Source organism: Pseudopipra pipra, chromosome 5 (genome assembly GCF_036250125.1).
Source record: "Pseudopipra pipra isolate bDixPip1 chromosome 5, bDixPip1.hap1, whole genome shotgun sequence".
NCBI lineage: Eukaryota > Metazoa > Chordata > Aves > Passeriformes > Pipridae > Pseudopipra > Pseudopipra pipra.
In genome coordinates, this window is record NC_087553.1 from 27,919,001 (window position 1) to 27,936,535 (window position 17,535).

At 37.3% G+C, this 17,535-nt stretch overlaps 1 protein-coding gene across 5 annotated transcripts in view; it reads right to left on the bottom strand.

The window, feature by feature from the left end:
• The window catches only part of ANO4 (anoctamin 4), a 173,907-nt gene that overhangs the window by 89,893 nt on the left and 66,479 nt on the right, over positions 1 to 17,535 (bottom strand). For 2 of the 5 annotated variants that reach the window (XM_064655329.1, XM_064655327.1), the window contains exons 3-5: positions 15,391 to 15,501; positions 8,597 to 8,733; positions 1,859 to 2,017 (exon numbers count right to left, since the gene is read on the bottom strand). In XM_064655329.1, the coding sequence (XP_064511399.1) occupies positions 1,859 to 2,017; positions 8,597 to 8,733; positions 15,391 to 15,501 (407 nt within the window). The remainder of the gene's footprint in view (positions 1 to 1,858; positions 2,018 to 8,596; positions 8,734 to 15,390; positions 15,502 to 17,535) is intronic. The other 3 variants (XM_064655328.1, XM_064655331.1, XM_064655330.1) reach the window with 3 other exon arrangements.

The window sequence follows — 17,535 nt, forward strand, 5'->3', positions numbered from 1 at the left end:
ATAAAATGTACATGCTAGGCTTTAATTTTAGGTCAGAGTCATATGTTAAAAAAGATTTCTACCCTAGATTTTAAAAACATTAGCTTGAGTCATGTAGCACAACCTCATTTTGATCATTTTGAGTTTAGAAGATGAACAATTACTGATGCTGGCAAGAAGTCACACCAAGGGCAAATGGGATTAATAAGAAATAAAACTGCATGTCAGTAGCAAAATAGAAACTGAAATGAACAATCAAATGGGCAGAACAGTCATGCAGCCTAGGCAGCAAAGTCCAAATAAATGATCTTGAAAGGCACAAGAAAACTCTATAGTAAGCACTTAAACCATCAATTTGAAAAAGTTTTCTGTGCAGAATGTTGCAATAAGTTTCATAATACTTAAAATATAAACAGATTTCATAGCTTGCACTGCTGACCTTAGCACAGTAATAAATCTGCAAAAATTACAAAGTAGGAAAATGGTTTGAAACCACTGGGCATATGCATTAATAGGGAGAATTCATTTCCCGTTCATTTTCTACACTGTCCAAATTTCAAAGACTTTATCAGCATCTCCCCTGGTGGAAGCAGGGCAGCATTCTAGGATGTGAAGCTGAACAGCTGCAACAACACTCATGTTTTTGGGTGTTGGGTTACAACTCCTATAGACACTAGTACTTATACAGGAAACATAATAAATGAACAATGTCTGACATTGAAAACATCTGTCAACTACTGCAGCACTGCAGGTGCTAACATGCAGGTTATTTGAAGGAATAGTTCCGGGTAACTGGTTGATGTAACCGGTGATTTGCTCTTATACACTTACATCTAACAGTACCCATGTTCAATCTAAAAAAATTTAAAGAAAATAAATGTTTTCATTTTTCTGGAAAAAAACAGATTCCCTTTTTTCTTCCCCAAAGAAGTGTGCCTTTTAAGTACCCAGGCAGAATATCTACATATGTACCAGGAATTCAGTGAAAGAAAGGGAGATAGTGTATAGCACCCACATAATTGACCAAAGCCTGCATCCTGAAGATTCCTCTATTGTCTCCTATCAGTGGCAGCATGGCAATGCATGTTAACATGCATGTGAGTCAGTCAAGTAAAAATAAAGCTAAATATTCAGCAATACCTATTCTACATGGAAGTGAGACTTAAGCCCTGTAAGCACATTACCAAAATTTAAGAAAGATCATAGGCTTGGCAAAAGAGACATGGTCTCTTTAAACCTTGCTCCTGCTACCTAACACATCAATGCATTTTTAGGCACTTTGCATTCATTTTTACACTTTTTTCCATAAGAGATTTACTGTTTTAGGACGTTGTGTTAGAAATAACATTGATATAAATTATTCAGATGTACTGTCCAATTATTTAAATGCTTAGGATTAAAACAGAAGGAGAAACTTTAAGCTGTTTCCAAACTACCAAAATACTGCTCAAGTCCCTGTGCCTAAGCCGACAGGCAAAGGTAGGCAGGGATCTAGTTAAGACTCTGAAATAGTGCCAAGAAACTCAGCAAATAGTGAAACAAGCAGTTAGGAGGAAATGTAGGTGCAGAAAAGTGGATTACATTTAGTAGAATTTAGGCTGTTCAAACCCAGCACTCATTTTCTATATTGCACAGCACAGTGGACGAAATTTGGTGACCTACTTGTGCATAAGGTTGAAAAAGATGGCTGTAATGGCCTGTTTTGGCCTTCAACTCTTGTGTCTGATTTTCCTTTAGGCTACGCTTTTGCGCTGCTCTGGCCTATATTTAGGCATGCTTAAAAGCACTTTTCTACTGCTATAACAGAGTAAAGGAGCTTCAGAGTAAACAAACCATATCCTCATATAAGGTGAAAGTTTTTTAAAGGAAGATATCTTACTTCTTTTTCCATTTGAAGTCCTTCTGCTCTGATATTTCTCTCAAATACTTCCCTCTTCTCTGTCTGTGGATTAGATTTTCTATACACAAGGATGTAGTCAATCCGACATTTCCCATCTCTAAAATATAGTCCATTGGTTTTGTTCTTATCAGGTACTTCCTGTAAAGAGAAAGTCAAACAATTCAGTAATGTTAATTTACCTTAGTAATTGCTGCGTTGCTGTTTGCATCATCAGTTTTCAGTAATATTCAACAGGAAAGATGAGGAATCAGAACAAGCTGTTCATGTTTTCAGATGCTTTACACACAGTGCCTCTGATGCCATCTGAGAGGAACACAGACTTCCCCACTTCAAAGTCAGGAGGTCTTCTTAGGCAGATGTTTGGTCATATAGGCATGGGATAGGAGAGAATAGAGAACATATGCCAACCTTCCTCCCCCACTACCCTCCATAAGATTAGGAAAACTTCTTACTTATAAAATAGAGCAGAGAATAGTGTTACTGAAGTGTAAATTTAAAATTAACAACTTGGTATTGTAGAATGTCTTTGTACATGTGAAAAGAATAGACAATGACGTGAGCATTTACTGTAGTGAGAAACACTAAAACCTGACATGGAGATTCTCGTTGCTTTGCCTCACAGGACACAGACAATATGAAGCTTCTGTACCTACCTCACCATACCTCATCAGACTAAATGCAGAATATTCTTTGCTTAAGGAACAGCTGAGGAAACTCACTGGATTTATTTGGAAAGAATTCCTGGTGTTTGATCTAGCAGTACATAAATACAATAAATATTGTTTCTTGGCTATTTCTTGCAAAAAAATCCCACGCCTGTTCAAATGTTTGATCTGACAGAGAGAAACAACTTGATTTCACTGTTAATAAGAGGCCAAACAGGTCTCTCTCCTGAGATATAAAAGACCAGACTAGTGGTCTTTTTCCAGAAATTCAAGAGATTAAATGCTCTACAGATCCTCCTCACAATTTAACACTACTTCCACATAATACAAGTCCTGCCCAGGGGTTAAGTTTTGACTTTCAGACAAGTCGAATTTTTATGGCAGTTTGCAGGTTGAAGTGTTTCATACAAAAAATGCACACTGTGAATCATTCACGGGAACAAACAGCACTCCCTCTGAGTAGTATAATGGACAGGGACCTTCAGGGACCTCAAGATCAGTCCAGCTCTAAGCTGAAGGGAAGGTTAAGCTAATTTATCTCTGTTTTTCCAGAGTTTGCTTCACTATTCCTGCCAGAAATAGCCCGGCCCTATAATATACAATCAATTCTCTGAAAACAATGAATATTTTGCCTTACGCGTCTGGGAGAAGGAGGGAATTTTCAAAATACTTTCTCCACAGGAGAACTGCTTCTGAATTTAAATTACAAATTGAACATTTCAATAGGAAAAATGATTCTTACAGGGGAAAAAAAGACAAAACCAATATTCCGATTCAAAGAATTTAGTGTAAGATGTCTTCCTCAGTAGGCATTTTGGTTAAATGGGAAAACCAATGAAAGCATCCCAAATGTCCCATCCCCTTGGTATATCTGGTTCACTAAAGAAAGAAAAGAATTTTTCTAACATTCTTTTATTACAGTGCCTGACTCCTGACACAATTTAATGCAGACTTGATACAGTGGAACAGTTCCTTGAGCCTGAAAAGAAGGCAAGAAAAAAGATTTAAGCTCTAAGGAAATAACAGTAAAAGACCAATTATATCTATACTGCATATCATGCTGATAAATGTTACTATCAAGATATAAGAAGTATTTTTCATAGAGCATTAAATATGAAAACAGCTCAGGCAGAACATTTTATTTTTTTCCATTAAAAGTATACATCGGGAAGGCATAAAAAAACCCAACTCAAAGGGGTATTTATGTTATTTAAATAAAGAGGGGTGCAGCAGGAGATTAAGAGGCAGTGTGTCAGCTTGGTGGTCCTGGTGTGATTTCTAACCCTCCTGACAAACCGCTCTTCCTGTTCAGTAGTCAGAGTCACTACGTGTACTTTGGCAAGAGGTGTAATAAGAAAGGAACCGCAGAACAAAACCCATGCTGAGGATCTACCATCTATGTAGGTTTAAGGGCTCACTTTGGGCCCACCCTAATCTGGTCCAGGAGACTCACTGGATTTACATCCACAAAGAATCAGGTTTAAATCTAACAGTGTTCTGGACTGCAAGAAAATAATGGATAGGGGCAATTGAGACAGTCACTTCAAATGTACACTCCTCATCTAAACTCAGACTTGTCCTCTGAGTAGCATACCGTAAGGAATGCATCCTTCTCTGCATGCAGTAGTGACTCCACTGGAAAAATAGATTTGCCCTTTATGCTTCCTATATCTCTTCTTTCTCTGTAGAAAATTGATTTGCTCTACACTGATTCATCAGTGAATGCAGAACCTTATATTAAAGAGTATCTAAGAGATTTAGCCAAGCTATTTGACCCGTAGGACTTCTTCCCCTGTATATATGACTTCTTGGGGCAATTACTTTCTCTTGGATTTATGAAATATTACCAACTACAGTATTGTAATTTTTCACTCAGAAAGATAGCTTAGACACTCTTACCATTACTTAAAGGTCCTTTTCATTTTAGTAACACTGTACGTCAGATCCAGACTGATAAACCCTTCTCGGCTGTTATGGACTCTTGGAAGGAACTCTTTCTCTGGCCCTCTGTTACAGCCTCTAAGGAGACTTTATAGACTGAATCTGGACTTGCAAGAACCCTTGAGGATCTAACATAGTACTAAGACAGTCAGGGCTGGCCCAGCAGTGTCAGAAAATAGCAGCTGCAGGGCTTTTGTGTTGTCCAAGTATTACAGGCTTACACTATTCCAGACAGAGACATTTGTCCTGTCCTTCCTCCAGATAATGCATCTCCCTTACCTGTGTTATGGCGTAAAAATTCAGTTGTCCTAAACTAATCAAAAAATGTATCTAAAACCAGGTCTGACTGCAGTTTTTGGTGGAAAAGTGGTGTAGGCACGTATGTCAAATCTCCATTCCTTCATCTGAAAAAGGATGCTGGAAGAAAGTGGAAGAACATGGAAGACTTCACTCTAGCAAGAAGCTTAGCATTTTTTTTCCTATCTTTACAGCTGTATTTGTAATATGTGTTGTATAATTGGGTATTGTTTTCCAAGGAGTGAAGTAGATTTTATATTCTCACATGCTCAATTGGAACCATCAACATTCATAGACATATGACTCATACAAACAGATTCACAGAATATTCATACATACTAGGAGAGCTTTAGGTTAAAGGGCTTACCCAATGTTTCACTATCCAAAGTGAGAGGATTCAAAACCCTAATAGCTATAGAAACTTTAAATGGAAGTTTTAAACAAAAGTGCAGTTTGGGAAATTGAAGAAATTTGAAATTTTACATGTGAGTCTTAAAAAAATAAATCAGAATGGACTCTAATGCTCACTAATTTAATGATAGATCAGATTCTTTCATCATTCCTAATTATTTCAGCACCTGGTTAGTATCAGCATGGATGCTTAATGAAGGTAGATTCTTCGAATGCTAAAGAGGTTGTCTTTTTCTATTGGTGATGTCTACTTGAAACAAGTCCCCAGTATGTGACTTCACAGCTGGTGGAGAAAGTTAACACATTCACCACTAACAGTGATAACTTAAGAACTTAAGCAGAAGAAGAGGAACCCAGAATCACTCAGTCTTAAAAGCATAGTTCCAATCAAAGCACAAGTATATTTTCTTTGCATGTTCTTTTTATTTAATTTCTTTTTGCCCATTTAGATTATAATTTCATGGAACATGCGGTTTTATTTTTTCCATATCTCTTTACTGGTTGGTATATTCTTCTTGATAGCCAGATATACTTAATTACATGGAACTTTTCTAATAGTGAAATTATTTAGGCTGCAAAATCAAGTGTTCAAATGCTAGGAAGTAACACAGTTTTCTCTGAAAGCTTATAAAAATCTCTTTCTGTATCCAGTCTGATCATTGAAGACAACAAGGATTTGGTGAAAAAAAATTATGTAGCTAGCTTGCATTCTGATAAATACATATGAGAAAACTGAGCAGAACTTTCAAAAGCTATCATAAGCGCCATAAAGAATAACTGAATTCTTATTCTGCAACATGAATATCTTTTCTCTGCCTAATCTTCAGTGCAAATTCCAATTTATAAAAGAGACTGTTAAAACAAACTATATTCTGTGCAATATCACAGCCCCCAAATATCAACAATTTGATGCTTAAAGTGAAGGCTGTAGGAGCGACTCCTACCGTTATGATTTTGAAACTACCTGCATTAGCTGGAATGCCAAGGCTGGGCCACAGAAGCCATTTAAGTAGAAGTCAAATTTTGTCCCAACTCCATCATTCTCCCTTATTTGGAGACCGATATAAAATTCCATAGAAAGAAAGGCAGAATGGATGCATACCTGGAACACATTGCTAAATAATTTTTCCTTTAATTTTTACTTTCTTTCTAAGGCTACTCAGAGAATAAAACTTCAGTGAAAGTAATACAGTATTTTAGTGAAAATATGTTCCCGGACTTAAATTCTAAAGAGTACACTTAACTGCTACATTGGCATATGTAAAAAGTATTTTGATCAATGGACAAAAAGGGAAATGGAATTTTAAATCTTCTCAGGCTGTAGCTGTGTTTGAATGAAACATAAAACTCAGGGGAAAAAAAAACAACTTTGGCCAAAAGACAAGCTGAACCCCAATCTGGCTTCAGTTAAGAAGTGTTTAATAAAACTCCATCCATAAAGTCTTCATTGGATCTTCTGATTGAGCATGAACAACTAACAGTTGAAGCAAACAACATTTCAGCTTGTTAGCTAAACAAAAGTGATAAGAAACTCTCTATATGTCCTTGTAAATTTCTTTGATTGTAGATTCATTTTAGTGATTCAGCCAGAAGTCATATTAAATTATTTCACACCAATGTTAGCTTCCAAACTAGACCAAAGAAACATCAATACATTCAGAGAGACTTTCACTGGTGCCAGATTCCCTGTCCTGATGACATTAAGGGGGATCTACAGGCTCTCTTAACTACAAAACTAAACTGAAACCCTGAAGGAAGCTTTATGCTTCAAAGTTCACGCTACCACTATATAGTTGTGCTCCCATATTTATCCATACAAACTATATGACATCCAATGTATCTTTTCCTTCTGGAGTTAAGCAGGGACCAAGTTATTTGAAAATTTTGGTTTTGCAGGCTGCAGCATCCTTGAAGTCCCATTATGACTCTCGATTTTCATTTTTTTCCCCTCCACCTTATATCTATCCATGACCTACATTGTTATTTTCCTCAGCTACTGTTATAAAAAAAACTTAAATCTGTTGATTCAAACAAATTCCTCAGAAGTTTCCCCTTTCCCTTTAAAAAACAACAAAGAATAAATCTAAGAGGGGAAAAAAAGATTTTGAAGTATTGTTTCTGCAATATTGTTACATTAACAGCAGCATGCCCTTCTGATAATTTTCTGTTAATTTTTTCTCTCTAACTTGCAAAAATCATGTGTCTTTCACCTGTGTTTTTTTGTTAAAGACCATATGGTACATGGTCTCAAAATGTAACATAGGAATATTAAGGTTAATAGGCAAAGAGGCCTCTTTGTAACTTGTATGGGAAGCTGGTGAAGAGCTTCGAGTAAAGAAGATGAAATTGTGAGCAAGGTCAAACACATATTCAGGGTGTCCTGAATTTTGCTGCTTTAATTATCTATCTAGACATTCCAGTGATGCAGCTCTCTATGGGCTGAATTTCTAGAACGAAGAAAATCTCTGACTCTCTTCTCAGCAGTGTTTCACAAAAGAACTTGCACCAGAAAACTCTTTTGCTCCTAGAAAAGACATAATCTGTAATGGCATCTTCTAAAATCTATCAAAACCAGTAAATAAAAGAGGGCCAGGGCAGGGGCTTCAGCAATGTCCTGTGGTTTTCTATGCTTTTTAATTGCTAGTGAGGCCCCTGCCAGTTCTGATCTGTGTCAGTGAGCCCTCTGCCAGAAATTCCTCAGGCACAACTTCCAGGTAACATCAGATCAGTCTGGTAAGTAGTCTGGATGTACCCACTTTCCTGAGGTGGGAAAAAGGAGAGAAGTTCCCTGGTCTCTTCAATCCCTGAGGAAACAGCCCTAACATCCATAGGCTGCAGGGCACTTGGAGGCAAAATTAAAGGATATAATGTTCCTTTCTGCACAAGACACAAAAAAAGAAATTTAGGTCCAGATTTTCATTGCGGGTCCATGATGCTTTGCCTGCTTTAAGACATAATTTTAAAGAGACTATGTGGTGAATGTTTCCTCTCTGGTATGTTCTCTGACACCATTATGCACCATTGGGTCACCACTTCTTCACTGGAAGGGTATGTCTCTCATAATTGATATCCAAGGCTCCTTATGAGAGTTTTATGAAAAATTCTCCTCTGCACCCCTTCTTGTTAGAGGATTAATATAGGGAAAACTTTTCCATCATTTTCAGAAGCAGCGAAGCATTAGACTTGTATAGATGTTTCACTGGGGGTGCATGAAATCAAGACTTTTGAACTGGAGATATTTTATATTTCAGCATTATAATCTTTGAATGGAAAATTAGTCCTCATAGGAAAGGTTAGACACAAGTTGACTTGCAGAGAATGAGATTTTAAATCAAATTACTTTTATTCCCTCTTTCTAATGGGCATGGATAAATATTATACTAATAATTCTGTGTGTTCTTACCTCTCCCACAACTTCCAACCTGCTGGCATCATCAGAAGTACTGGTCAAGTTCCCATGGTGAAGCAGGGAGTCATCATCTTTGGAAGGGCTGTTCACACCTTCTAACTCATCAAAGAAAATGTTGACATCCTTAGCTACTAAAAAACAAAAATAAAAATATACATTCAAATCACCACTGAACCAAATGAAGACATCAAGTATAGCCCATCAACAATCCCACTTTTTAGTTCTCATTTAAGTATATTAATTTTAAAATCTGATGAGCATTGTTGGATCTCTTTCTTCAACAGTCAGCCACATAAAAATTTAGGACACCACAATACCTCTCTGATGACAAATAAGCAATCTGCTGTCACAATAAAACAGACGTTAGCTATTTCCTCAGCTTCTCTTGGGATAAATAATTCAAATGATTACCTTATGGATGAGTATCATCTCTGAAAATTTCTTACTATAAAGAAGTAGAATTTGACCTTACTACATGAAATATGAAGTTTGATGTTGTACAGACCTGTGGGGCAGGCAGAGGCAGAAGACCTTTAAATAAATACTGTTACTTGAAAGGCATTGAGTAAATGAGCCTGGGCAGATATTTGTTTTTGCACAGTGTGGCAAGTTTTGATGCATATAAATCTGACACTTTTAAATCTGCCTACCACATAGCCCTCAGTCTTGCATGAAGCAATCACTTTATTCTACAGAATGCTGTAGTAAACACAACTCTGATAAAAAGTATAGGTATTAAGGGCCTGGAGTGTCTGTCAGATGGGAGGTGTGGGGCAGGCAGGTGCGCTCTGCACCCCACATGCTACAGAACTGGTGAAAAAGGGTGATGAGATGTGTGCGAGGAGAAGAAAAAATTCCTTAGCTGAGGAGCAAGCTTCAGCTGTGGATGGACTTCATCTCTCCAACCTTATGCCTCATAGGCAAAATCCAAAATTATGACGGTAGAGTTGCAAGTGTTAGAAGGGACTCCCAAAGGTCCTAGCTACCAAGCTCTTCCCCTGACTACAGTGGGACCAAATGTCTAATACTCTTTATAGACATTTTGCACAATAAGCTCCTGATGCTTTGCTTCTCCTCAGCCACCCTAACTTAGCAACAGGCAATTGTAATTCCTGTTGGTGAGAATCTGTGTTAATAGGGAACAGTCAAAAATCGCTAGTTACTACCAGCAACTTAGTTCCATTTCTAACTGCTGGCTGCAGGTGTAAAAATCCATTCCCCCACTGTGAAGAGACTGAATAGCTTCCAGAAATTAACAGCCATTAACTGTTCCCAGCCATGATGAGCATTTTGTGACCTCCTTTTTACCTTTCCCTTCTTCAGGTGCCGCAGCCCAGTTTAAGAATCCTTATTAAAATATTACTGATGATACTGACTCCCCAGTCTCTGCAGGTGGCCTATTTTTCACTCTCACATACAGGAGAAAGTTTTTTCTGTAATATTCATCCAGAGTTCAAATGTATTAGTCTTTCTCTGTCAATCATGAACGTGGGGAAGAGTTTCCTCCCTTTCTATATGTCTTTTACAGCATCTGAAGTCTGCTATTACATCTGCAGGTAATAGAAAACACTATCAAAGTATTCAAGAATCCTTTGTCTTCATTTTCATGTATAAAATATGGACAAGGTTAATGACAGACATTGTACTTTTAATCACAATACTTTTGCTTAGAAAGCCACTAAAAATTTCAGAAACAACAGAAAAGTTCTCATGTCCAAATTAATCCACTATAGATACCAGGCTAATGTGCTAACCTAAGCAGCATAATTTGTAGGAGAGATTCTGAGTTTCTGGTGCTGTTTTGTTTCGTGTGATGAGAGCCTGCAGCTCTTCAGTGTCAGTGTGGCTGCATCCAACTTGTCCTGGGGCAAGCCACAGAGGTTTTAGAGATTTATAAGGCAAAAAACAGACTCCAATTTGTAGCACATGCAGCAGTAATATTAAAGAATTTTTTGCCACCTTGATCCATTTCAATCCACCAAAATCATACTAGGGATGTTTATAAAAGAGAGGGGAACTGCTGCAAGACAGCACAGTCTAGCCAACTGTCCTTCACTGTCCCCCACTGTTTCAAAGGTCAAGATTGGAAACATTCCACCCCATCAGATAATAATTTGGATGTAGATCATGACCAGATCTTGCATATATGCCCATATGAGAAAAATTAATTTCAATATTCAACGGAAAGAACTACTGAAACAGAAAATATTTAGAATAACTTGAACTTTACTGAACTGAAACCCATCAGAGTGCCTCCATGACAGTGACACATGAATCGGTATATGATTAACACTTCAATATAGGCTGAAAGCAACTGTGGAAAAAACAAAAACCAAAAAGAATTAAATAATGAAGCTTTCTGAAGATTATTGAAGACATATATATCTGTTGCAGACAGGGGCCATGAAAGATGTAAAAATTGTAGTTTTGCTTGTATGCTATACTTGAGGGAATTTGCACTATCTTTGTCCTGACATAGGACTGTCTTGGTATAAAAGAAGATGCCTTTGAGATACTAGTATTGCTTCTTCTTGAAGTGCAATTAATGCTTTGGGTTGCAGAATATAAGGATTCTAAGGGGACATGTTGAGATACACAGCTTGGTGTGTCAGACAGTGAATGTGTCTTGGGTCTTCAAGCAGAGAATTACTGGATTATCCTGAGGACTTTTGAGGAGCAAAAAAATCTTGTTTTAAGGTCACTTTAAAATCCAGCCCATCTCATCAGTGACTAGAAGCTGTGGAAGCAGTGAATCTCAGCTGCTTAGTGAAATTAACTACCAGGACTTGTCCAGATTGCCTGCAGTAGAAAACTGCTTATATCAGAAATATGCAGATAATGGACATGTTGGTCGGTGACTACAGAATAGAATAAGTATGAAGAGATGTGCTGAACTATCTCATCAGTGCTAAAGGTGTCTGTTACCTTTTTCCAGTTGCAGTAAAGGTGTGCTGCTGAGGAGAAAGTGAAGCTTTTTACACTGCAGTTACTTTGATGGTTTATGTTTTTGAAGATGTGCTCTTAGTATATCAGTCCTTGAAACTAAATATGGGGCCCCAACATTTGCTAAGATTATTTTTCTACCCCATCTCATTATATACTTAAAAATAAAATCAGAAAATACTGTTCTACAAAACTAAATAAATAATTTATATAGCAAATCCTCTTTGCTTTACATTAATAATGGTGATGGTACTTCCAAGATAACTCTCCTGCTGCCTGAAGGTAGCTCAGCCCCTCCACTCCAATGGACATGAACACCTACATGGTCAAATATTGCTAAAAGCATAATCAGGGCTCCATCTTTTCTGTCCCCTTCAGACCATGATATGTATATGTCCACAAATGTCCTTAACAGAATGATATATAATCATTTTATTATATATATGCTATTTGGGAGACAGAATGGTGCTACTGTACAGTCATGTATTTTTAAGCAGTAAAATTTACCAGGAATACAGAGCAGCATATACATTGCTACAGGAGATATTAAGAATTCTCCCTCTGCTTTTAGATCAGCTTAAATATGCAAACTCTTTTCTCCACCTCTGGAGAAATGTTCTATTTTGCAGAAACAAAATCAAAATGACTTGATAATTCATAATCCCTTGAAGAACAGGAAAAAAAAGTGAATATATAAATATTTTTATCCCAAATATAGTAGAACTATATATTCTGAAAGCTGAATGCTGAGAAATTCTGAGCAAGAGTCCATGCACAATCTCAATGGGTCTACAAGCCACTTCAGACCAAAAGGCTGATATATGACAGGGCTCAAAGACAAGATATCTACTTTAACTTTCTGAAGATGGATGCTGAAACTGAAGTCCCTAAAAATAAGAACTTTCATAAAAAAAATGGGACCTGAACATATTACTGTGTAGCAAGATGGAAAAATGCTCAGAGATCATGTTTCTGTTCATTAATTGTCATTTTATTAGCAAATGTCACATCAAACCATAGAGTATACTCTAGCTTTGGATAATACGAGATGAAAATCAGTATTCCAGAAACTGTTCTTTGGAAGCTTTTAGTTGTATCAGTAACACTGAAAAGTGAATTTCCTTAAAAATTCTTACTGGGAATGTCTATAATAAGTATAGAGGAATTCCATATGTTAATGGCAGTGGAAAAAATAATTGTGTTTAAAAGCAGTAATATTGGAGAATACCCACTAATAAAAATATTAAGTACAAAATAGCTGCTTTGCAGAGACTTACAAAGCAGAAAAGTTCAAGTATAAAAAAACCAAGAACCTTTCTGCATCTTATTGTACCGTATGTTATGTTTTTACAGCACCTGTGTTGATTTATTGGTAAAAATATTTTTCAGCACTCAGTAAAGCTGTGGATAGAATTTACCAACTTTTGCTTCAAGGAGGCCATCCTAGAGATACCACACAGTACAGAACAGTTTATCATGTTAAATGTTAAATTCAGTAACTACACATCAGTGTTGGTTTCCAGCTCCCCAGAGCCCCACTGTACCAGGGAGGCACCTTCTGCCGGGGTTGGGACTGCCCCAGTGCCACCCAGCTGTGCTGGGGCTGCGGCCTTGGTACAGGCTGTGAGTAGGCATCAACAGGGAATTCTGGTTCCAGTCTGACAGAGTTGCATGCAGAACCTCGACAGCACTGCAGTCTAGTTTTCAAGTTTGGTTTAGATCAGATCCATCATCCTGTTTTGTAATCCCCTAATCTACAGTGTGTTGCCTATAGCTACTTTCAGATTAGTAATTATTTTTTCTAGACTGTTTCTGATACACTACAGATAATTTCTAATATCATGTGGTTGAAAAGAAACTGTTTTGCATAAGAACTACCAGAAATCTTTAGAAAAATGTGTCTGAACTACTATACTGAAATGCAGCATTTAGCCAAAATGCAATAGAAGTGACTTTTAAGACTTTCATAATAGGAATATAATTGCATAAAAGTGAATAATGAGATGGTAAATCTCTATCTTCAGTTGCAGTCTAAGAGACTCAGTAGGGTAAATAAAAAAACAGAGTAGATTGAGATCAAAATGTTTTCAGTAATTAAACTAAAAAAAATATAAAATTCTGTTGGATGATCACTCCTGGCAGTCTACCAAACAGAAAGATATGCCAACTAGCTGACACAAGGCACCCTCTGAATAGGGAAATGCTCAGGAATCTTATGTTAGCAAGAAAAAGCATGTGGTCTTTAAAAGCATCATTAGCCTCTTCTAAATTATCATTCAATGCTAACAAATGGGAATAAAAGTAACATTGACTGTTCAGAGCAACTAACATAGACATGTTTATCCTAATTATATGATATTCACAACAGACTGCAGGTGACAAGACACTGCCCTGGACACATAACAAGCCCCTGCAAAGTGGGTTGTTCAGTCACAGAAACTTTTGTTTCTGCTGAAGGAAATGTAGCTGAAGGACATAGAGATTAACTTCCCAACAGCACCTGTGTCTGGTCTGGATAAAGAAAAAAACACCATCTCCAAGGCTGTAAAAGCTGCATCCTTCTTAAATGGCTTGTAAATAATCCATAAATCAAAACTTTAATTCTTAAGACACTCCCAACTTGATCTGCTTATCCGTGTTTAGCTATCATCTATTCAGCTTCTGAAAGAATATATAGTGCCTTTTCAGGCTCTCCAGTCTGCATCCTAACTGCCCCCAGCCTATATCTGGGCTGTACTGGTGTGGAGAAGAACAGAAAAAGCAAAACCTCATATTAAGATTTCCTGATGGGAAAAGCATTTTAAGTTACAAAACATGAAGTTCATCCCAAACCTGCAGCATAAGTAATAAGTTGATTCAATTTCAAATTATTACCATCATACTAACTCAAGTGTTTTCCTTCCACCCCCAAACAATCAAATCAAATCAAATCAAATCAAATCAAATCAGAAACCACCAATCTGACTCTACCACTGTGTGGTTCCTTATTCATATGGCAAAAATCAAGCAGAATTCAGGATTTTACACATTCTTCTTCATCTTTTATCACTCTAAAGTGGAAGTTCTGTTTCTCACCTTAGAAAATTGCTGCACCAAATACCGAGTTTAAAACAAACCTGGAAAATAAGGAAAACAGGAAGCCATGCCATGCATTTTGATTCTTGCCTTGCATAGAAGTTTTCAAACCATTAGAGAAAATTCTCACTGAAATTCCAGATTCTTTTGGATTCCAGAATTGCATCAATTCTGGATAGGGGGAGTATCTTCCGCTGTTATTAACAGTAGTACTTCTTCTACCACAAGCCTTGAGATCATTCTGAAGTTGGAGTTAAGAAGGGTGAATCAATTATTCTTAGTCCACAGCCCATTACATGTAAAAAGAGATCATTTTATGCAGCATCTAAGACATGTCAACCTTCACTTGTTGTGACAAGCTCATGACTTCTGCTCCTAAAAATTAACAACTGCAAAAATGTAAATACACCCTAACACTTTGGAACAACTGGAACTTCAAATACGCAACTGCAGCATTTGCTCAACATTATTAGTTTACCACTTAGAAGTGTAAAGAATGGATTAAAGTAACAGGAATTTTACAATTCCTGATTATGTCTGCATAGAAAATATATACTGCTGGAATCCTTAGACACATCTTACTATTACTTCTCTGACAGTAAAAGATTTCTTATTGGCCTTCAATAACCTGTTGAACTTTCTCAGAGATTTTAGTCATACATACTTATTATTCAGTTCATCACTTGGTAGGTTCCTTCAGCTATAACTTCAGTGCATCTCAATTGAACCTTCTAGCACAAACACAATTTTACATCCAAGGAATAACTTACTTTCTTGTATTGCATTAAGAATTTCTGAAAAGTCCACATCTGTCTTCTGTATGTCTGGTTTTATCCATATTTGCGTTTCCAGCTGGTTAACCTGCAAATCCTCTCTTCCTTCTGAAGAAATTGAAGACATTGATGGGGTTTATGACAGCGCAGTAGAAAATGCAGCTAAGAGGGTTTCAGGTGAGGAAGCACACACATTGAATGAAGATATTTCCATTTTTTTCTCCTAAGCAGAACCGAATTTTCTTCAAACCAAGCAGTTTCAGATAGAACATGGACTGATTTAAAGCTAAACAACATTCTCTGCTATCAACAATGATGCAGAGTCATAACTAACAAGTCCCTTGGTCCCTTGTTCGAGTGACCATATGTCACCATGCCATGAGCATCACCTCTACAAAGCTAACTCCCAAATGTGAAAACAGACAAAAGGCATTATTACAAATGACACAGGAACAACCAGACTAAAATAAAACACACTAACACACAAAAGATGAATTAAGACGCAAGACAGGAAAAACCATTCGGACAAAAAGAGCATGGACAGCATGCTTCAGCAACAGGCCACCATAAGTTCTCACATGCCAACCTGATGGCATGACATAATCTAGGAAGAAGTCCAGCACTGCAGTGCATTTCAAAGGCATTCACACTTGTATGTAATGCTTGCTGTCTAAAAGCACTGCAGAATAAAAACATATTCTAGTGGGTCACAGTGTGCAAATCTATTTGCACACATAAATAGACACAAAATTTGCCCATTTCAGTGCTCTTTCAACATGAGGAAAGAAAGCAGCAAGTTTTGAAAACAGACTCTTTCCATGCAGAGAAAGGTGGCTGCCTATCAAGAGTAGATAGGAAAAGGCACTGGGCAAATGGGCTTAAGATGCTGGTTACAGGGTATTTGGATACAGGCAGAGAGACAGAGGGAGCTACTGGGAATACATCTGGTTTTTAAAGAGTAGCAGGAAAACCTTTCACAAAGGCATCTATTAGAGATCATGCTCTTGAGCAACTAATGCACAGAGATAGCAGAGAGCTGCAGTGGTCAGGAAGATATATCTGGGAAAAGACTTCACAACAAGAAGGCCAAGGTGGAAGAACAAACCTTCAGGTCATTTAGATCATTACTGTGCTTCACTAGATGCTATCACTCATACTTTTGATAGAGTCATTTTCCTTTTATTTACAGTTGCCTACAGCAAGATGGTCTTATTTTGAATTCCCTCCTAGCCCATTGTATCTTCCCCTTCTCCTTGCCAAATAACTACCTCACTACTGCCTTGACAAGAGCTATGAATTATATTCCTGGGCACAAAATTACTCAAACTTCTTTTAAAGGCCCTTCTTCACTTTTTGGAAATACAGGACTCAAAATGGGTACGCTTGAGCCACTTTTCCTTTTTTATTTTTCTGTTGTTTAAGTATTATAAATTCAAATTGTCTCATGCTTTTTTCAGTGTATTCTTTTGTTTCACAGCAAAGACCCGCTACTAACATAAGAGACAACTCCCCTTGTAGATTCCTGAAAAGCCATCTGTCATAGCAGCAGCAGGAGTCAGCATTTAATGATGTAGAACAAAGAGAATTTCTTAAGTGAGACAACTGATTATTCATACAATAGCAGCCTAGGGAAATCTGCTGATGGCCTCAGAGATGAGAGGCTAGGATTTGCCCCAGAAGAGAATTCTAAGGACCAAGGAAAAATACTCCAGCTGCTGAAAAATACATAAAAACAATAGGACAGATGTAGAAAACTAATCAATGGACAGAAATTCAGTTAAGCACCTTTGTAAGTGATATCATTCTGTTTCTTCTTAAATATTCAGCTACCACTTTTAACATATACCATTACATTCTTGTATCCTCAAATCCAACAGCCTTTCTTCTGCATTTCAACCCTAGTTAGAGCAAATTGATGACAATACTGACAAATGTAAAATGCCCTTTCTTCCCCCAAACCCTTCATCCTTGTTACACTCAAATCACTGCTCCTCAGGACAGATGAAGGTAGCAGGATCACTGCAGCATATCCAGCAGATCTGAACTAATTGGGCCATGGTGAAAGAAGTGGCAATCAGTCAGCTATTGAGGTCCAAAAGTGCTGATATCTGATGGACTATCTATCCACAAGCCTGCTAATAA